This window comes from Lonchura striata, chromosome 35 (assembly GCF_050655825.1).
Source record: "Lonchura striata isolate lonStrDom1 chromosome 35, ASM5065582v1, whole genome shotgun sequence".
Taxonomy (NCBI): Eukaryota; Metazoa; Chordata; class Aves; order Passeriformes; family Estrildidae; genus Lonchura; species Lonchura striata.
This window is the reverse complement of record NC_140737.1, coordinates 6,255,939-6,278,069: the sequence shown is the minus strand read 5'-3', so window position 1 is coordinate 6,278,069 and position 22,131 is coordinate 6,255,939. Positions and strand designations below refer to the sequence as shown.

The 22,131-nt window shown below is 46.7% G+C and overlaps 3 protein-coding genes across 3 annotated transcripts in view; 2 read left to right on the top strand and 1 right to left on the bottom strand.

Annotated features, from left to right (window-relative positions):
• Positions 1-22,131, top strand: part of LOC146764316 (uncharacterized) — a 198,864-nt gene that overhangs the window by 125,412 nt on the left and 51,321 nt on the right. The window lies entirely within an intron of this gene.
• LOC146764317 (uncharacterized) lies at positions 522-11,637 on the bottom strand. The gene is made up of 2 exons (XM_085565343.1): positions 11,550-11,637; positions 522-2,007 (listed from the first exon to the last, which is right to left on the bottom strand). Exon 2 carries the CDS (start codon positions 1,994-1,996, stop codon positions 1,172-1,174), a length of 825 nt encoding a protein of 274 aa, XP_085421469.1. The 5' UTR covers positions 1,997-2,007; positions 11,550-11,637; the 3' UTR covers positions 522-1,171.
• On the top strand, positions 13,740-21,218 carry LOC144247683 (protein NYNRIN-like). The gene is made up of 2 exons (XM_077789100.2): positions 13,740-13,982; positions 17,387-21,218. Exon 2 carries the CDS (start codon positions 17,394-17,396, stop codon positions 19,455-19,457), a length of 2,064 nt encoding a protein of 687 aa, XP_077645226.2. The 5' UTR covers positions 13,740-13,982; positions 17,387-17,393; the 3' UTR covers positions 19,458-21,218.

Genomic DNA, 22,131 nt, shown 5'->3' with positions numbered 1-22,131 from the left:
TGGGGATCGGGTTCTACCTGCGCAAGAATGTCTGGGGGGTCCCGTGTGTCGTGTCCCCCCTCCTCTGGAATGTGTGTGCTCCCCGGGGCCGCCAGCCCGATGTCACCCCCCTTTCTCTGCCCACAGAGCTCCTGAGACGCCGGCGGCCGCAGCTGCTCCCCGTGGCCTCGGGCCGAGCCAGGACCTTCCCAGCTCTATCCCCACGCTGATTTTGGGGGGGTCGAGTGTCCCCCCAGCCCTGCTGTCACTCTGCCCCTGCCCGCCTGCTCCCAGTGTTCCCAGTAAAGCTTCCCAGTTAAACCCAGCCCAGTTCATGGGGGCACTGGGGAGGGACTTGGGGGGACCCCACGGCGGGGCCGGCCCTGGGCAGGGAGGGCGGGTCCAGGTGGGGAACACTGCCTGCTGCGGGTCTGCCCGGCAACTGGTGAGTCATCAGCCCTGCTCGCTCTCATTGGCTGACTCTTCTCCACCGCGTTCTCTCATTGGCTGAGGAGAGGCCCGGCAGTGCAGAGAAGGAACGGGAGAGATCCCGCCCCGAGCACCGGCACGGGGACAACAGACCCAGCCTGGGCACAGGGAGGGAATTTATTACCAACCAAACCACGGCAGCACCAGGAGAAGGGAAAGAAATCCCTCCAGCACCTTCCCCCACCCAACGGGGATCACCCACAACAGGGTTATCCACCATGGAGAGACGGGGACATCCGAGTTTAGAACAAAGCCAATTTTATTGAGTGTACCAGGTGTTTATACAGGGATTGACTTGTATGGTGCTTATAGAGGGCTCTGTTTTTGGTAACAATTTCCCATTGGTTACACATTCTTCATGACATCACATCACCTGGTAACATTACCTTATCAAAAAGTCTCATACCATATTGCCTGGTCAGTCTTCTTGCCAAGGGAGACTTAAAACTGTGTCTGTGTCTCCCACAGTTTCTGCTCAGTCAGGCCTCAGATATCGGGCCCCTTTATCAGCTCCATTGCTTTACTCTCTGTTTTATTCCCCATATGGGGGCACCAGGGCACTGTCCAACGGGGGTCACTGGGGATCATCCAGCCCGGATCCTCCCATGGGGGATGGAGCTGCAGCAGCACACCAAGCTCTTCCCTCACTCTCTTCCCTCACTCCAAGCTCTTCCCTCACTCAGGGCACTCACAGGGCTTCCCCTCAGTGGTGCCTCCGTTGGTGCTGGGTCAAGTCTGAGCTCCTGGAGAAGCTCTTCCCACACTTCCCACATTCGTAGGGCCTCTCCCCGGTGTGGATGCGCCGGTGCACGGTGAGGCTGGAGTTTTGCTTGAAGCCCTTCCCGCAGTCGGGGCAGCGGTAGGGCCTCTCCTCTGTGTGAATCCGCTCATGTAGGAGGAGATTGGAGCTGGTCCGAAACCTCTTCCCACACTGGGGACACTTGTAGGGCCTCTCCCCAGTGTGGATGCGCTGGTGTGCTTTCAGTTGGGATCTCCACCCAAAGCTCTTCCCACATTCCAAGCACTCATAGGGCCGTTCCCCAGTGTGGATCACCTGGTGTTCGAACAGGCTAGACCTCTGTATGAAGCTCTTCCCACACTTCCCACACTCGTAGGGCCTCTCCCCAGTGTGGATGCGCCGGTGCACCGTGAGGTCAGAGCCTTGCTTGAAGCCCTTCCCGCAGTCGGGGCAGCGGTAGGGCCTCTCCTCTGTGTGACTCCGCTCGTGTCTGAGGAGATAGGAGCTGCTCTGAAACCTCTTCCCACACTCCCCACACTCGTAGGGCCGTTCCCCAGTGTGGATCCTCTGGTGCCGGATGAGGCTGGAGCTCCAGCTGAAACCCTTCCCACATTCCAAGCACTTGTGGGGCTTCTCCCTGCCATGAGGCTTCTCCACCAGCTCCAAGCTCTGCCTGGATCTCCGCCCGCCTTCCTGGCTCAGGGGGGCTCTTTCCTCCCCGCAGCTCCCTGGGCTGGGTTTGCAGCTCCTCCTCCTGCAGCATCTCCGGGGCTTTTCCTCCTCCTCCATCCGGCCACACCCTGGAAATGACAAATCCTGGTTTGAGGGAAAAACAAGAGAAGAGCTGCTTGGACTGGAGGTTCCGCCTTGCCCAAGTCCATCCCTGGAAGTCATTGGGAATCTTGTATCTGTAAGAACCTCCAAAACACCAAGATTCAGCCCAAAAGTCCCACAAACTTCCAAGACACAAATCAAAAACTCCCTGAACATCACAAGTCAGCAAAAACCTCCTCTACAAGATAAAGATTCAGCTGCCACATAAAACCAAAGCACCAACATTTAGCCCAAGAAAGCTCAGAAACACCAAGATTCACCCCGTGAAAATTGTGGATCCCCCTCCACAGTCACCTGCTGCATGTGGGGGGAGCAGCACTCCTGGGCTGGGGGGAGGCTGCAGACACAGGGAGGGGTGGAACCTTCTGTTGCTTCCTCTTTCTGCTCCTCCTCCTCCTCCTGTGTCTCTACTCTTCCGCACACTCCTCTTCCTCCTGCTATTCCTCCTTCTCCTGCACAAACCCACCTTCTCCTGCACAAACCCACCTTCTCCTGCCACCTGCATCGTTTGACCATTCTGTTCCTCAAGCCTGCTTCTCCTTCCCCTCTCCTCCTGCCCCCAGGCCCAGCACCCACTGCCGGCTCCCTCTTCCCCCCAGCCCCACAGCATCCCAGCGCAGGGGCAGGGATGGAGCTGGGGCAGGTCGGGCTGGGGCAGCGCTGGGCTCTCGGCCGCTCCCGCCCGCACTCGGTCCCCACTGCAGCCGCTCCCGCCAGGACAGCGCGGGGGGGCCCGGCCTTGGCGCTGCCCCACTCCCACCTCCCCAAATTCCCCTCGCGGGGGCCATGGGGCCGAGGGGGGGCGCAGGTGGGTCCAGGTGGGGAATGCTGAGATAATTTCAAGAGTGGGTCCCCAAGAAGAAGAATTGGAATTTGTGGTAGACACAGGGGCAAAAAGAACCTTTATGTTAAATATTCCAAAAGGTTATAGTGTAAGCCAAGATACTGTAAAAGTAACAGGAGCAAAAGGAGAGAGTTTCACAGTACCCGTTATTAAAAATATGGCAATAGAGGGAGAAACTAGATTTTGGATGAGGGATGTTTTCTTGGTCCCAGGAGCAGGTAGCAATTTATTGGGACGAGATTTACAAGTGAAATTAGGAATAGGGGTTGATCCAAAAGATGGGAAGATGACAGCTAGACTTTTAAAACTAGGCCAGGAGGATGGAAGAAGAATTAACAAGGAAGTTTGGGCTGGGGAGGGAAATAGGGGAAGATTAAATATTGACCCCATAAAGATTACAATTGAGGAAAAAAAAATTGTCCCATACGTGTACGGCAGTATCCTGTATCTTTAGAAGGACGGGAATGTTTAAAGCCAGTAATAGAAGGACTAATAAAGGATGGGACATTAGAACCTTGTATGTCTCCCCATAATACCCCAATACTCCCAGTAAAGAAGCCTGATGGGAGCTATAGACTGGTACAAGCCTTAAGGGAGGTTAACAAAAGAACTCAGACCCGCTATCCAGTGGTACCAAATCCTTACACTCTTTTCAGTAAAAGTTCCTCCCCAGCATCAGTGGTTTAGTGTAGTGGACCTTAAAGATGCCTTTTGGGCTTGCCCATTAGCCCAGGAGAGCAAGTAATCTTTGCTTTTGAATGGAAGGACCCACTAACTGGGAGAAAACAGAAATTAAGATGGACAAAACTACCACAGGGGTTTACAGAATCCTCAAACTTATTTGGACAAGCTTTAGAAACAATACTACAAACTTTCCCCACTCCCCCTGGAATACAAGTTATCTAATGCATTGATGATCTTTTACTTTCTGGGAAAGCTGAAGCTGAAGTTAGAGAGGCTACTATAAAGCTTTTGAATTTTCTTGGGGAAAAAGGATTAAAGGTATCAAAAGGGAAGCTGCAATTTGTAGAATCAGAGGTAAAATATCTTGGACACTTGATTAGGAAGGGTAGTTGAAAGCTCAACCCAGAATGAAACACAGGGATTCTATCCCTTCCCCCTCCCCCTTCAAAGGGGGAAATCAGAAAGCTACTCAGATTATTTGGATATTATAAATTGTGCATTGAAGGATATACACAGGCAGTAAAATTTTTGAATAAAAAAATTGACAGAGGGAAATGATATAAAATGGACCGAAAAGGATAATGAAAAACTGAAGAGAGCCTGACAGAGGAATGGTTGAACGACAAGGGACATGATACTGTAAAATTAATCCAAATAGGGAGGGCTACGTGACTGCTGCAAAGTTCGCATGGCCCTGAAGAGTAGATGGTGTGCAGAAAGCAGGATATTGAAACTGCTTGGTATGTAGAAGTAGATAGAGAAGAACAAAGGAGTACTAAGCTGTTCTAACTGCAAGGCCAGCTGGACAGGCATGTATCGATCATAAAGATACTTTTAAGATAATAGTACAAGTCACATAGCAACCAATCATGAGCTCGGCTTTTGCAATATGTATGAGCTAATTAACGAACATATATAAACTATGTAATCTGTTACAATAAACTGAGACTTGATGATCATGATATCATGAGTCTTGTCTCCAGTGGCATTCCCTCTAACAAAAAACTAAGAAAAATGAAGTTAAAACTAGCCCCAATATCAACTTTAAGCTTACCTGCACTAGCAAAACCCTTTCATCTGTATGTAAATGAAGAAAAGGGGGGTAGCTCATCGGGTTTTGTTTCCAGAGTGGGGAGGAGTAAAGAGACCCGTGGCTTATTTATCAAAGATGTGGGATCCAGTAAATCAAGGCTGGCCAGTGTGTATTCAAGCTATAGCAGCTTCTGCAATCCTGGTAGAGGAAAGTCGTAAACTGACTTTTGGAGGTAAATTAATTGTGTACTAAATTTCTTCCAATTTGCATTGTGATTTTTATCTTGAAATACATAATTTACTGTACTCTAGGATTGAAAAACTAGTTTACAGCTGTGACATAGCAAAACCTGCTATTAATTTGAGTCAATGCAGGCTGTTCAATCAAGTGTTCTCAGTGTGTAAAGTTAAACTAAAGGTAACACCAGCTGCTTGGTAGGTCAATGAGAAACATTTTTCCTTCCAACCAGTCCTTTTTCAAGTACCCAAATGTATTTTGCTTTCTTAGTTTTTTTGTTTTGTTTGTTTGTTAGTTTTTCTGGAAGTGCTAACTACTTGCAGTGCATCTAGAACAGCAATTCAAGTTGTGCATACAAAACACTTGTAAAAAAATAGGGCTCATTTTTTCCCAGAATGGGAGGTGGCTACATATAGAAAAGGGAACCTACAAAGCTAGATGAAGAAAAATTTCAGTATCTTCTACTGTAAACTGTTAATTTGTTACTTTCAGCATCACAGTGGGTGTGTGACACACACATATGAAAAAGATGGTGAGGGAGATCTCTGTTTACTACAGTTTCCTATTTCTTTGATGAGTTAAAGAGCTATGAAGCAATTGTGATTCCTTGTGTGGATTACCCAGGCCTGCAGGGAGGGCTTGGCCATGGTTCCCTCTGTGCTGCAGGCAGCCCTGCAGCGTGGCAGCAGTGGCTTGCCTCTGGTGAGTTTGCAGGCAGGGTGCTCCAGCACTGCAGTGCTCAGGGGCAGTTTCCTACTTTGACATCAAAGCTTAAATTCAGGAGTGCCTCTTCCCATCCAGTTATTGTTTGTACCATAGAAACCTCTGCAGAGAGTGTTTCCTGGCAGTCAAAAAGAGAGTATTGCAGAGATAAATTCCTTACTTGCCGTCTCCCCCAGTGTATCCACATTTTGTCTATTCCCTCTTCAAATTATAGATTGGTAAAACTCATGCTCTGTGTCCTCAGATGCCCTTCCCAAATCAAACCTTGGCTTCTTTGCAAATTATATTGCATGAACAAGGATTGCCTTAAATTTTTTAGTGCAGGCAAGGTCACTTTGGAAGTAAGTTGTGGTTTACCTTGTTCCTACAACCCTTTCAAGCTTGTGAATGGAAAATTGTGACAGCAAAATAAGTCTTTAGTTTTAGCACTGTCAGATGTGGGTAGCTGGTAGCCCTTGGTGGAGGGTGCTGTGAATTACAGGCCTGCAGAACACACATAACAAAAGTAATTTAATTTGTAAGGAAGTTGAAAAAGGGGGGGAGAGGTGTTTGGCAGACTCACCTCTCCAGGATGTAGGACTAATGTTAGAAAGTGGACTGATATTGGAATGTGGATGTTGAAATGTGAAGAGAGAAAAAGAGAGCGAAAGAGAGAGAAAGGGAGAAAGAAAAAGAGACAGAGAGGGAGAGCGAAATACACCCCAAAGTCCCCATACCGTCGCTATTTGTAAATTCTCCCCCATTCCTGCTAGACAGAGTGACAACAAAGGGAGGGGAGTGAGTAAGGACAGAGCCAAAACCAAAGCTGTGAAAAACAGGGAGAGCGAGACCACCAATACAGATAAGATCAAAGCAGAGGTCGCTGACTCTCACAATGTGCTTTATTTTTTTAAACAAGACTTCTTTTCTTTCCTTCTGATTTTTGTTGTTAAGAAGAGAAGGCTTTTGTTCTGAAGAATGGGTCTGTAAGACTAAAACAGATGTTGCCTAAAAAGCAAAAAACCAAGAGATGTGATACATCTCCTGTTAAATTTGGCCTAGTCTTTTTTTATTTTACTACTTATAGCTCACAAGAAGAAGAATTGGCCTCTGCAGCAATTAACACAGCTGGATACAAGAAGAAGAAGCAGATATAGAAAAAGATTGTAGTTAAACCCAGAAAGTTTTGAAGAAAACTAATGGTAAAAGTTAATGCAGTATTGTTTTTCTTTTAACACTGTGCTATTAAGAATTCCTTTCCAGGTACTACTAAAGCAGCAATCCCAACCATGGAAAAGAGGGTGAATTCATGCCAGCAAAATAAAAGAATTTGTGAAGAAACGTGAGGAATGGACTATCACATCTAAACCGGGTGATACCAAACTGACTTTCAACCAGGACTGGGTGGTAATGGTTTGGGAAGACCCACATGATCCAAGGCAGGTACAAAGAATAACACCTAACTGAGAAATAAGGCAAAGCTTGCATCACTGGTTCTAAGCCCTGCCTGAATAAGCCCTGAGACGCCTCCGACACCTCCTTGGCAGAGGAACACTGCCACTTCAAACAGGAGGATCGGGAGTGTTTGAGTCAAAGAGTTCTTATAGTCTGGCCTTAGCCTGTGACTTGTACAGGCAAGAAGGGAAATTACCATTAATACTATGCTGTATACTTTATTTGATTCATCCCCACATTGGACATGGCAGCTGGGTTATAAGTGAATGTTTAAATTATGAGAATAATTGGCATTGTAGTTCACAAAATCTATGTTCTCGTTGCAAGAAGTATTGAGTACTGAATCAATCCCCTATACAGAAAGACCTCAAAAACTGAAGTAATAAATTGCTTTTGTAGATGGGGATTATCAATGCCTGTGGACTGAGAGATACCTGAGGAATGATGGAAAACCACAGTTAAAAGGTGTCAAAATCAATTTGCCTGGAAATGAGTAAAAAAGGAGTGACAAGGGAAACAGAGGGCAAGCCTGGATTGAGCACTGTACTCACCAGCGAGATCACACGTACCTGCTGTGGGCAGCAACCCCACAGGCAGGGGAGGTGGGGGTATAAGCCAAGCCAGACCTCTGTCATTCCTGTTTCTGTCTCTCATTTGTTGTCTTTTCCATTCTGAGATAGCAGCAAGATCGTGTCACAAATGCTACAGAAAGTGTTACATGGAAAGAAACCAAAGTTCCTTTTTGTTACACACCCCCATGTCAACAGCCACTGTTATAACCCATCCAAATTAAGTACCTGCAGGAAAAAGGGGGAAAATTATCACATTACAAAGAACTTAGGGAAAAGTAGTAATACTTGGGGCATGGAATGTCCAAAAGGAGAGAGATCCATTTGTTTTACATTTGATCTTAGAAATATAGTCCAAGATTCGGTAAAGAGACAATTAGTAAAAAAAAAGTAAAACAAGCACAGCAGTCTAGCTTTGTATTAACACCAAATTATATCCTGAATCATATTAAATGACTCCAAGCACTTATAGAGAAGATAACAAACAAAGCTGCTCAGGCATTGGAATAAATATTGAGTCTGCAAAGCCAAACATCACCTGCAGTGTATTAAAATAGGTTGGCTTTACGCTATTTATTGGCTAAAGAATGGGGTGTACAGATTGTTGAAAACAGATGGCAATGAGGATGTCATCCTGGAAAAAACAAAGGATATCAGAAAAAAATTATGACCCAGGTATTGACCTAGTCCAAAAATGGGAAAATAATGTTAAAAACTAGCAGGTGGGGTAAGGTATTGAGAATGGGATGGTGGAAGAAACTAGGATTCTTCCTTTTATGTGTTACAAGTGTTTTGATATTTCTCTTTCTTTAATCCCATGTTTTATTTGATTACCAACAAAGTCCAAAGAATGGAAGAGGATAAGAAATATTGCTCAAGCCAAATGATTTATAATTAATAAGAGGCGGGATTGTGAAAAATGCATATTTAAGACTGGCTTTTCGCAAATGTTACAATGAATATATATATGTAATGTTAGAAAGTTATGCTGTATTAATTCCCTTACGTATTGTGTTAAGTGTAGTTTTAGGTTACAACATAATGTTAAAATAGAGATTATGTATGCGGGGGGAGTTTTCTTTTTAGGAATGAGATGCTCCCTTCGAAGAACACCTAAATCTTCCAAAGGAGAGGAATTTATGGCTTCTTATCAGAAGAAGATAATTTCTTCAGGCCCTGCTCAGACTTGAAGACACCAGGGGATTAAAGGAAACAGTTGACATACAACAGAGTTTCTTGTTTAGAATAGAATGTATGCATAACCATGAAGGATGTATGAATATGCAACAAGTGTATTGGTTTAAGGGTGATTCCTTTGTTCACAAGTCATGCTTTTCTTAGGACGTCCGTAATTCTTTGCTTTTTATTGTCTTGTAATTGTCCTAACTCCAAACCGTATTACTCTAATTGTATTATTATTTTTATAACCATATTATTATTATGATACTTATAAAATTTTAAAAACAAAATGATTGGATTTTTTCAAAATTTACAAAACTAGATGAGATTTAAAAGTGACCCTTTAACTCATAAACAATAAATAGATGATTTGAAGGGGGAAAAAAAAGCAGCAGGTTGTGGGGGGGGCACAACTGAGGCTGCTGAAGGCTGCTGTGGAAGAGAAGCTGCATTCCAGGCACCCAGGAGGAGCTTTAGAAATGCAAATTAACACTGCTGGGGCAAAGTGGGGACAATGTACCTGGCTCTTCTTGCCTGGGGCAGGAATTGGCTGATTCCCTCTGCCCCTCACCCCAAGCTCTGCCTGCTTGCACAGATGGAATCTGCACAGCTGAAGGCAGAGCCCATGCTGAGGATCTCTGACTCTGCAACAGAAATGGCTGAAGCTGCAAAGGGAAACAGCAAATGGAGAATGTTGTGAAAACTTCACTAAAATAAGGGGGGGATCATCCCTCTGCCCACTCCAACATATGCTGTCACTGTCTGTGCTGTACAGAGTGTATCAGAGCAGTGGGGTTTTGCTATAACAAATTCAGGAGTAAGAAAAAAAATGGTCAATTGATGCAGCCCCAGCTTGAGAGAGCGCCCAAACATGGGGAAAAGATGAACGGCCACCAGAACAAATCCTACAACACCATGGACCAGCCCCTGAGAACCAAAATGATTTTGTGAAAAATACATGTTATATGGCTCTGTGCAGATAGTTACTATATGTATTATGTTATATTGATTAGCTGTGCTGTATTAACATTTTAACAGTATGGTAAATGTAGCTTTGTAGATAAAATGAAGCTTTAGTAGTTAAAAGAGAAAATATGCATGCGAGGGTTTACGAAATGAGAACACCTAAATTCGCTCTAGGAACACTTAAATTCTCCAGACAAGAGGAATTTATGGTCTTCTTACTAGAAGAATCTAATTTCTTCAGGCCATGCTCAGACTGGAGGATGCCGTGGGGATTAAAAAAAACAGTTGACATACAACAGACAGAGTTTCTTGTTGAAATAGAATGTATACATAATCATGAAGGATATATGAATATGCAACAGTGTATTTTTTTAGGGGTGATTCCTTTATTCACAAGATATGCTTGTTGTGGCTTAAGTGCCCAAGAGACCATCCAGACATATGTAAGTCTTTGTTTTTATTGTCTTGCAATTGTCCTAACTCTAAATTTTTATTAGTTTAATTGTATTCCTACTTTTATCACCATTTTACTAGTATTAAACTTCTAACATTTTAAAAACCAAGTGATTGGCGTTTCTCACAAATTCATATCAGGAGACAGAGAACCCATTTAGCATTTCAATGGCATAATTAGCTTACAAGCTGTCCTCGGAATAAGAAACAACCAGACAGCTCCAGCTCCTGACCTTCCTGCCGACCAAGCCACTAAAATGAGGAACACAACATTTCACCAGGGGATGGGATCAGATTATCTGTTGGCAGAAAAAAACAGAAGTTTGTGGAAAACTAACTTACTCAAACTGATGTAGGCAAAGAGATGACAAGAGAAAACTGCTAAAAAAGATAACAAAGGAAATAGGAGAGCAGTTTATGTATTGCTCCAAACATGGAAAGGATGGGAATGAAAGACGGTTCCCTGGCTCCCCAGCAGACCAGGGGTCAAACGAATGCTGCTTCTCCTCTTCTGTGCTGCAGCAACTCTCATCTTTTTACCATGCTCCACACCTTGGCAGTGCAGCTCATCCAGCAGCTGAGCCAGGGCATGCAGGTGGCAGCCAGGCCTCCTGATCCACAAACGGCTACAAAAGGACAGGGAATGAGGGCACCGAGAATAATCCCAAAACCAAAGAGGACCCGGGAAGAACAAAACAGAGTCAAGGAGTGAATCTGCCTAGAGATAGGGCCAGGCACTTGTAGAGAAGGGGAGAAACCATCAGTTCAATTAAATGTTTCAAATCGACCCAGACAGCTGCTCATAGTCCCGCCACATTCCCGAACTTCGAGGAGAAGAACAAAGACTTAACAGAGCCATGAATATCGGCTGTTCTACAAAAGGAGAGTGCACATTAACGAGGACAGGCTCCAGGCGCATCGGGAAGTCGGAACCTTCCAAGGAACTCAGCCGGTGGGCAAAGGCAGAGGGAGATCGGCCGGGAAAATGAGGATAAAAAGGAGGCTGCGGACTACAAGCACGGCAGAGAGCGCACGGCAAATGCCCCACGGCCTCTGCCCCTGCTCGGCAATAAAGTCACTTTGACAGGACTCCTCGCTCTCCGCCGGGCACACAAACCTCCGGCGACGGGAATTTCCCCGCCCGCTCCCGGCCGCGGGGCAGCCCCTCTGTCCTACCCACAGCAGCCGGGCCGAGCCAGCGCTGCTCCGGCAGCGGCTCCTGCCCGGCCCCGGCGGGAAGGAGACCGCGGGCAGCCGCTCCCGCAGCGCCCTCAGCCCGGGGCCGGCACGGGCCGGACACGGCACCGGCGAGCCGCCGGAGCCCCCTGCCGCCCCCTCCGCCCGCAGCCAGCCCCGAGCCCCCGCAGAGCCCAGCGCGGCTCCCACCTGCGCCGGGGCCGCCTCCGAGCTCCGCCGCCGCCGCCTCACCGCGCTCCGGCCGCTGCCGCCGCTGCCGGGCCCGCGCAGCCGCTCGGCCAATGGCGGCGCTGCGCGGCCACGGCCGCCCTCAGCCCGCCGCCGGGGCCGCGCCGCGCCCCGCTCCCACCAATCAGCGCGCCGCAACCGCGACTGACGGCGCCGGCGGCCAATGGCAGCGAGCTCGGGGCGGGCTCTGCGCACGGCCCCGCCTCGCCCCGCGCTCTCGGCGCCCCCGGGCTGCGTGAGGGGAAAGCCGGAGATGAGGAACAGCCCCTGCACGGGCCCGGGCCCGAGCCGGGATTGAGCTGCCCACACAAACAAACTTCTCCGCGCCTCCCGCCACGGCTTTCCCGGCCCTGCGCCTCCCGTGCCTCCGCCCCTGCGGGAAGCCCAGGAGCCTCACTTCTCCTGCCCCTCGTTAGCGCATCAGTGCTTCGCTTTGATTTCCCCCCTAAAGGGAAACCCGCCCAAAGCCCTGTGGGTGGGTGGGGCAGGGGAGAGATTTCTGGCAGAAAACTCCAAAGATTCGGAGCAGGAGAAGGCGAAGTCAGTGCAGAGCCTTAAATACAGCTTTCCCCACGCCTCCCTGCTCCCAGCTGCACCTCCTCCCCTGGCAGACCAGGGGTTAAACGTTGGGTGTCTCCTGGATTTTCCCCGGAAAGGGCCCATCTCTGCACAGAACCACCTTTTTTCATTTGTAAATTAGGTCTTTCTTTCTCTGCCATCTGTGGTTTTTCCAGCCCCGGCTGCAGCCACTGGTCATTTAAAACTTAAAGAATCTTTTTCTAGAAGCACAACTGACTTGATGTATATTTTTCATAAGCACGAAGTATTCCATAATATATATTACAATGGGGCTGCGGAGATCCCCCTACAGATCCATGGGGATGCAGAGATCCCGCAGCTGGGAGCGGGGAGGCGTGGGGAAAGCTGCATTTAAGGCTCTGCACTGACTTCTCCTTCTCCTGCTCCGAGTCTTTGGAGTTTTCCGACAGAAATCTCTCCCCTGCCCCACCCACCCACAGGGCTTGGGGCAGGTTTCCCTTTAGGGGGGAAATCAAAGCGAAGCACTGATGCGCTAACGAGGGGCAGGAGAAGTGAGGCTCCTGGGCTTCCCGCAGAGGCGGAGGCACGGGAGGCGCAGGGCCGGGAAAGCCGTGGCGGGAGGCGCGGAGAAGTTTGTTTGTGTGGGCAGCTCAATCCCGGCTCGGGCCCGGGCCCGTGCCGGGGCTGTTCCTCATCTCCGGCTTTCCCCTCACGCAGCCCGGGGGCGCCGAGAGCGCGGGGCGAGGCGGGGCCGTGCGCAGAGCCCGCCCCGAGCTCGCTGCCATTGGCCGCCGGTGCCGTCAGTCGCGGTTGCGGCGCGCTGATTGGTGGGAGCGGGGCGCGGCGCGGCCCCGGCGGCGGGCTGAGGGCGGCCGTGGCCGCGCAGCGCCGCCATTGGCCGAGCGGCTGTGCGGGCCCGGCAGCGGCGGCAGCGGCCGGAGCGCGGTGAGGCGGCGGCGGCGGAGCTCGGAGGCGGCCCCGGCGCAGGTGGGAGCCGCGCTGGGCTCTGCGGGGGCTCGGGGCTGGCTGCGGGCGGAGGGGGCGGCAGGGGGCTCCGGCGGCTCGCCGGTGCCGTGTCCGGCCCGTGCCGTGATACAGGGACCTGACCTGTTCAGAACTACTTAAGGGTTAAATGACTAGAAAAGAATTAAGTGAAGAAAACGTTATGTGCTATGTATATGCACCAGTATCCTGTTATTCTAGACATTAGCAAACAGATGTAGAAACTTTGTCCTTGGCTATGTATTTTACTCTGATAAGCTTCCTTTACTCTGATAAGCTTCCTGATGATATGTAAAGAATGCATACTCAGCAGATGGACTGTGGTCAGTTGAATAGGCCATATATCATGAAAGGAGGAAAAGATGGGGCCCAGAGCACAGAAAAACTACCACGCATGCTCGAAATAAAAGTTCAACTAGCGGACAGAGTGATGAAGACTATGGACGACCACCAGAGGACCCCTGACGACCACCGAAGACCACCCAAAATTGCAACTACGCTTGCGCATCCTTATCTCGGAATAATCATGAATATGTAAATAATTTTCAGGACTTGTAATGAATATGCATGTTTTAGTAAGATAAATCACAGCTTTCTTAGCTGCACGATGCACATGTTAGGAGGAGAGATCCCCCATGTGCCCAGCGCTGCAATAAAGAATATCTGCTGCCCGGATTGCTTCCGTCTTTGATTCAATTTGGCGAGCCAGCCAGGAGGACTCTCTGCTCGGCCGCGGGACCCGCTGGGAACAGGACTCCCTAGGGTACCCCCGGGATCTTCCCGGAGGGGCTCCTCGCCTCATTCGGATCACCGCGGGAGCAGACAAGAACTCCGTTCGCCCCGGCGGCACAGGTATTCTTTATTATTATTTGTTTGGGACCGGTCATTTGGTTAAGCTCCCCGCAGGGGGTAGCGTTTGTTATACGATCGTATTTGGTTTTGGTTAAGCTCCCCGCAGGGGGTAGCGTTTGTTATACGATCGTATTTGGTTTTCGATAAGCTCCCCGCAGGGGGTAGCGTTTGTTATATGATCGTATTTGGTTTTGAATAAGCTCCCCGCGGAGTTTGTGTTTGTTATACGATCGTATTTGGTTTTGGTCTACTACTTTGGTATATTAAGACATACGCTTCTGAGTTAATGGTTTGGGAACTGTTTAACACGTACTGGGTTTGGTTGCTTATTTTTGGAATTATTCTGATTGTTGTTGGAATTTTGTGTTGCTGTAAAAAGTGTCCTGTTTGGTGCATAGTATAATGGGTGGACGACAGAGCGGGGGAATCGTGAAGAAGAGCCCTTTGGGTTGTATTTTAATGCATTGGAAAGAAATAGGTGGGACTCCTGGAGGGACAGTGAATAAGAAAACATTAATTAAATATTGTAACCAGTGGTGGCCTTTGTATAAGTTAGAAGAGGGTGAGAAGTGGCCGTTCAATGGAACTTTGCAATATAATACTTTGTTGCAGTTAATGTTGTTTTTAAGGCGGGAAGGAAAGTGGGATGAAGTGGGATATGCGGATATGTTTTTCACTTTGCGGAATCACCCTGAATGGCAGAAGGAATGTGGGATAAACGTAGCACCCCAGGATCCTTTGGTGTTAGCTATGGAAAAGGAACAGAGAAAGAATGGGACTAGGTTAAAACGGTGTTGTTCGGCTTGCAGTATAGGGCAAAGGTGTGTAAAACTTAAAGAAACAGAGGAAAGAATAGAAGATTATAGTTCTCCACCCCAACCCCCTTCTCCCCCGGAAACCCCTCCCCCCCCTAGATCCCGACCTTCTACCTCATCAGATGAATCAGATAAAAGTAATCGCATAGAAAAATCTGGTGAGGCTGTCCCTGGAAAAATGAACTTTTCTCCCATCACAGCTCGAACTCGGAGTAAAATGGGGCCGATAATTCAAGCCCCGTTAAGGCAAGCGATGGGAGCAACAGGACCCACCAGAATTAAGATTCCCTTTTCTATGAATGACTTGGATGTTTGGCGAGAAGTAGTAAAGGGATACCGGGATGATCCGGAAGGGGTGGCAAAACGATTTGAATTAATAGTTAAAAATCAGGATCCAGATTGGAAAGATATAGATTTGATGTTGGATGCCTTAACTGAAACAGAAAAACAATTAATAATTAAAAGTGCTCGTACACAAGTACAAATTCAAATCACGGCAGGAACCCTTCAGGGTACGGTCGAAACCCACGTCCCTAGAGATGACCCTAATTGGGACCCAAATGACGACCAAGATTACAGGCTACTTAAAAGATACCAAGAATGGATTAAGATTGGTATCGGGACGGCCGTACCGAAGGCAGTAAATTGGTCAAATTTATATGAAATCAAGCAAAACTCGGCAGAAACTCCTACGGAGTTTCTTGACAAATTACGGACTGCTATGAGAAAATATACCACCCTAGATCCCGCTTCTGATACAGGCAGACAACAGCTAGTTTCCTTATTTTTGGGACAGTCATCAGAAGACATAAGGAGAAAACTCCAAAAGCTGAAAGAACCTGATATTAGAGATTTAGAAAAGCTGCTAGAAGAAGCCTGGAGGATATATAGAAACCGAGAGGAGCAGGGCAAGTATAAAATGGGACAGGTAATTGCGGAAGCCACGGTGGCTGCATTGGAAAAGCAAAAAAGTGGAACTCAAAATAATAAAGAAAAGAGGCAGCGCCCAACCTTACAGTCAAATCAGTGTGCATACTGTAAGGAGATAGGGCACTGGAAAGGGGAATGTCCTAAGTTGACAAGAAAGCCCCCTTTGTTAGCCCAGATGGGCTCAAACCAGTGAAGGGGACCGGGGGAAACCACCCTAGCGGATCCCCTGGTTAAAATTGAGCTAGGGAAAGAAAAGAAAGAAATAGATTTCCTTGTTGATACCGGGGCTTCCTATTCGGTACTGAACCAACAATTAATGCCGAAAGACAAAGATTTTATCACTGTAATTGGAGCTACAGGACAAAAGGAAAAAGCTTATTTCCTTAAACCACTTAATTATCGGCTTGGAAAACAAATTGGAATTCACAGGTTTCTATATTTACCAAATTCCCCAAAGCCCTTGCTAGGGCGAGATTTGCTAGAACAACTTGAGGCAAAAATTGTTTTTCAGAAAGGGAAAATTGAATTTCAAATTCAAGAAGAACAATTAGTGGAAGTTTTGAGTCTAGCCTTAATACAAACTCAAAGCCATTCTGAAATACCTAGAGAGGTTTTGGACCCGGTATATCCAGGGGTTTGGGCTAGTGAAGTTCCGGGGAAAGCCAAAAATGCAAGCCCTGTCGTAATCAAGTTGAAACCAGGAGTAAAGCCGGTAAGAATTAAACAATATCCCTTAAGGCTAGAAGACAGGGAAGGAATCAAAAATATTATTAATCGATTTCTGCAATACAATTTGCTAACGGAATGCGAATCAGAATACAACACTCCGATTTTACCCGTTAAAAAGGCAGATGGAAAAAGTTATAGATTAGTACAAGACCTAAGGGCAATTAATAAAATAGTTGAAGACATCCACCCGGTTGTAGCCAACCCATACACACTATTAACTAAATTGAGAGATACCTTACATTGGTTTACTGTACTGGATCTCAAAGATGCCTTCTTCTGTTTGCCGCTGGCCTCAGAAAGTCAGAAGCTATTTGCTTTTGAATGGGAAAATCCGGATTCAGGAAGAAAAACACAATTAACTTGGGCAGTACTACCACAAGGATTTAAAAACAGCCCTACGATTTTTGGAAATCAGTTAGCTAAAGATTTGGAAAATTGGACTCCCCCAGATGGTAAAGGAGTCCTCGTGCAATATGTTGATGATCTTTTAATAGCCACTGAGAACAGGGAAGAGTGTCTCTCATGGACTATAGAACTTCTCAATTTCCTAGGAATGAATGGATACAGAGTATCCCAACAAAAGGCTCAAATAGTGCAACAGCGAGTAACTTATTTAGGATTAGAAATTTCCAGAGGACAAAGAGAATTGGGAACTGAGCGAAAAGAGGCAATTTGTCGCACCCCGGAGCCTGAAACAGCCAAGGAATTGCGGACATTCTTGGGAATGGCAGGTTGGTGCCGCTTATGGATATACAACTATGGTGTAATAGTTAAACCTCTATATGAACTGCTAAAGAAAACCCGACTCAAAATAGAATGGACGGCAGAGGCTCGAGCCGCCTTCAAGAAACTTAAAAAGGAACTGATGAAGGCTCCGGCCCTCGGCTTACCAGATGTCTCTAAACCCTTTTTATTATTCTCACATGAAAGACAGGGGATGGCACTTGGAGTATTAGCCCAAGAACTCGGCCCTTACAAGCGGGCAGTGGCGTACTTCTCCAAGCAGCTGGACGAGGTAAGCAAAGGATGGCCAGGATGCCTACGTGCAGTGGCGGCGGTTGTAATAAACATTCAAGAAGCACGCAAATTCACATTAGGGCAGAAGATAACGGTGATGGTTTCCCATACTGTCTCAGCTGTGTTAGAACAAAAAGGGAACCATTGGCTCTCCCCACAGAGATTTCTGAAATACCAAGCCATCATAGTCGAACAAGATGATATAGAAATAATTGTTACTAACATTATAAATCCAGCTTCTTTTCTCAGCGGTGCCCAAAGAGAACCACTGTCCCACGACTGCATAGAGACCATCGAAGCCACCTATTCGAGCCGTCCAGATCTCCAGGACACCCCTCTAGAAGACGCTGAAGACTCCTGGTACACAGATGGAAGCAGCTTCGTGAAACTGGGACAGCGGAGAGCGGGATATGCGATAACCACTACTCAAAAGGTAATCGAAGCCAACCCTCTTCCTGCAGGAACCTCGGCCCAGAAAGCAGAAATAGTGGCCCTTATAAGGGCACTAGAACTTGCAAAAGAAAAGAAGATAAATATTTGGACTGATTCAAAATATGCTTTCGGGGTGGTGCATGCGCATGGAGCAATTTGGAAAGAACGAGGACTGTTGAACACCCAGAAGAAACAGATCAAACATGCAGAAGAAATATTGAAATTATTGGAAGTGATTCAACTACCGGAAAAAGTAGCTATAATGCATTGCCGAGGACACCAAAAAGGTAACTCTGACCAAGAAATAGGAAATCGATTGGCTGATAGTGAGGCCAAGCGAGTGGCAGAGGAAGTAAAGGTATGTGCTTTGATACCAGACAGTAAACCAATTGATTTAGAACAGTCACCTAGATACTCAAAAGAAGACTTGAAATTGGCTAATGATCTAGGAGGTGAGCCCGGAACAAAGGGCTGGATACAGTTGAAAGAAGGTCACATATTAGTTCCTTCTAATATTTTGTGGCCCCTAATACAAGCAGAACATACAAAAACCCACTGGGGAGCAGATGCATTATACAAAGAAGTGACCAAAAGAATAGTAGGGCGAAATTTGTATACCACAGTAAAACAGGTAACGCAGCAATGTGAAATATGTCAACGAAATAATCCAGACACAACTAGCAAAATAAAATTGGGGATGATAGGTAAAGGAAACTGCCCTGGGCAACAATGGCAAATTGATTTTTCTGAGCTCCCCAGAAAAGGGGGGTATAGATATCTTTTAGTCCTGACAGACACTTTCACAGGATGGCCAGAAGCATATCCCTGCAGGACTAACAAAGCGCGAGAAGTGACTAAAGCGCTACTGAATGAAATAATTCCTCGTTTCGGAGTTCCATCGACAATATCCTCCGATCGAGGACCACATTTTAATGCTAAAATTGTTCAACAAGTGGGAAAAGCATTAGGAATAGACTGGCAGTTACATACCCCGTACAGACCTCAAGCAAGTGGCCAAGTTGAAAAGATGAATCATATGCTCAAACAACAGATAGCAAAGATTAGTCAGGAGGCAAATTTAACTTGGCCCCAAGCTTTACCATTGGCATTATTGAGAATAAGAGTTAAACCTCGGACAAAGGAAAATTTAAGCCCTTTTGAGATATTATATGGGCGACCCTATCAACTTCAATTTAAGGGTGAAGAATTGGCACAAATTGGGGAAGGATATTTACTGGAATACATGAAAGCATTGCAGAAACAATTATCAGAAATACATAAAAATGTTTTGGGTACTAGAGTAAGGGGATTAGATCACCCCCTCCATGCCTTTGAACCTGGTGATTATGTATATGTTAAGAATTTTTCAGGACAACCCTTGGAGGAAAAGTGGAAAGGTCCATATCAAGTGCTGCTGACAACATTCACTGCGGTGAAGATTAAAGAACACCCAGCTTGGATTCACTACTCGAAAATAAAGAAGGCCCCTACGAAACCATGGACTGCTACTCCCGTAGGACCTACCAGATTGCGATTTTCCAGATTATCTTGACCTATGGGGGAGCCTGGGCACGGTGGGATTTGAATCTTCATCTTTCGCTGACGGAAGGTATATCTCGAACTCTGAATAGAACTAATTGTTGGATATGTACACATATGCCTGAATACAGTGGAAAACAGATCTTGTTAATAGGCATCCCCATACCTGGTAATAATCCGTGGACGAGATATTGGGAGAATACCACCTGGGTAAATTATACATATAGAGCTCAGCCATTAAAAATTCATAACCCTCCAATTAAAAAATCTTACTATAAATGTGTGCAGAGGTGTAACCCACCTAAAGGATTAGATAAAGTTGGGAGTTGTAATAACGTCCAATATGTAGGAAATCAAACGGGTTGTAATAAAATAAAATATATCGGGTCCCCCACCTCTATTAATAGTACCCTCTGGCCAGTTCCAGAAGGAAAAGGATGGTATTGGCTGTGCAATGATACTGCATGGAAAGTGTTACCTGAAAATTGGGTGGGAACATGCACCCTGGGAGCCGTAGTCCCAAACATAACTATACATAATCATTTATCCGAAGGTTGGCTTCAAACACATATTCGAAGAATTAGACGGGAAGTAGAAAATCCCCTAATAAAAAGGCGGAATGCATTTCATTCCTTTGCTAGATGGTTTCTCCCTTGGCTAGGGGTAAGTGAATTAGAAAAAGCTATAATAAATATTTCAGCAGTAGTAGAAGACATTGAAAATAAAACAATAGATGCAATTCAAGCACAGCAGATTGAGATAAATAGCCTTGCACAAGTAGTGCAGCAAAATAGAATGGCTTTAGATTTATTATTGGCTTCACGAGGGGGGGTTTGTACCATTATAAATACAAGTTGCTGTGTATATGTAGATCAGAATAATCGAATTGCTACAGATTTAAGTGAAATCTGGAAACAGACTAAGATACTCCATGAGGTAACCAAGGATGACACCTCGTGGGGATTTGAAGAATTGTGGAAAGTCCTAACATCCTGGTTACCTAATTTGAATTGGTTAAAACAACTTTTTATTTCCGTAATACTTGTAATATTGTTAATTATCATAGTCTGGATTTTAATTAAGTGTGTCTTACTTTGTAACAAAGAAGCAACTAATGTTGAAAGATATAGATATGGAGGCGTAATATGATTGCAAAAGAATTTGCAATGGTTATAGAAAAGGGGGGACTTGATACAGGGACCTGACCTGTTCAGAACTACTTAAGGGTTAAATGACTAGAAAAGAATTAAGTGAAGAAAACGTTATGTGCTATGTATATGCACCAGTATCCTGTTATTCTAGACATTAGCAAACAGATGTAGAAACTTTGTCCTTGGCTATGTATTTTACTCTGATAAGCTTCCTTTACTCTGATAAGCTTCCTGATGATATGTAAAGAATGCATACTCAGCAGATGGACTGTGGTCAGTTGAATAGGCCATATATCATGAAAGGAGGAAAAGATGGGGCCCAGAGCACAGAAAAACTACCACGCATGCTCGAAATAAAAGTTCAACTAGCGGACAGAGTGATGAAGACTATGGACGACCACCAGAGGACCCCTGACGACCACCGAAGACCACCCAAAATTGCAACTACGCTTGCGCATCCTTATCTCGGAATAATCATGAATATGTAAATAATTTTCAGGACTTGTAATGAATATGCATGTTTTAGTAAGATAAATCACAGCTTTCTTAGCTGCACGATGCACATGTTAGGAGGAGAGATCCCCCATGTGCCCAGCGCTGCAATAAAGAATATCTGCTGCCCGGATTGCTTCCGTCTTTGATTCAGCCGGCCCCGGGCTGAGGGCGCTGCGGGAGCGGCTGCCCGCGGTCTCCTTCCCGCCGGGGCCGGGCAGGAGCCGCTGCCGGAGCAGCGCTGGCTCGGCCCGGCTGCTGTGGGTAGGACAGAGGGGCTGCCCCGCGGCCGGGAGCGGGCGGGGAAATTCCCGTCGCCGGAGGTTCGTGTTCCCGGCGGAGAGCGAGGAGTCCTGTCAAAGTGACTTTATTGCCGAGCAGGGGCAGAGGCCGTGGGGCATTTGCCGTGCGCTCTCTGCCGTGCTCGTAGTCCGCAGCCTCCTTTTTATCCTTATTTTCCCGGCCGATCTCCCTCTGCCTTTGCCCACCGGCTGAGTTCCTTGGAAGGTTCCGACTTCCCGATGCGCCTGGAGCCTGTCCTCGTTAATGTGCACCCTCCTTTTGTAGAACAGCCGATATTCATGGCTCTGTTAAGTCTTTGTTCTTCTCCTCGAAGTTCGGGAATGTAGCGGGACTTTGAGCAGCTGTCTGGGTCGATTTGTAACATTTAATTGAACTGATGGTTTCTCACGTTGCTTCCTTATCTACAAGTGCCCGGCCCTATCTCCAGGCAGATTCACTCCTTGACTCTGTTTTGTTCTTCCCGGGTCCTCTTTGGTTTTGGGATTATTCTCGGTGCCCTCATTCCCTGTCCTTTTGTAGCCGTTTGTGGATCAGGAGGCCTGGCTGCCACCTGCATGCCCTGGCTCAGCTGCTGGATGAGCTGCACTGCCAAGGTGTGGAGCATGGTAAAAAGATGAGAGTTGCTGCAGCACAGAAGAGGAGAAGCAGCATTCGTTTAACCCGTGGTCTGCCAGTGCACCACAAAATCGTGTCCCATTCCCATCCTTTCCACATTTGGGCCAGAACATGAGCTGCTTTCTT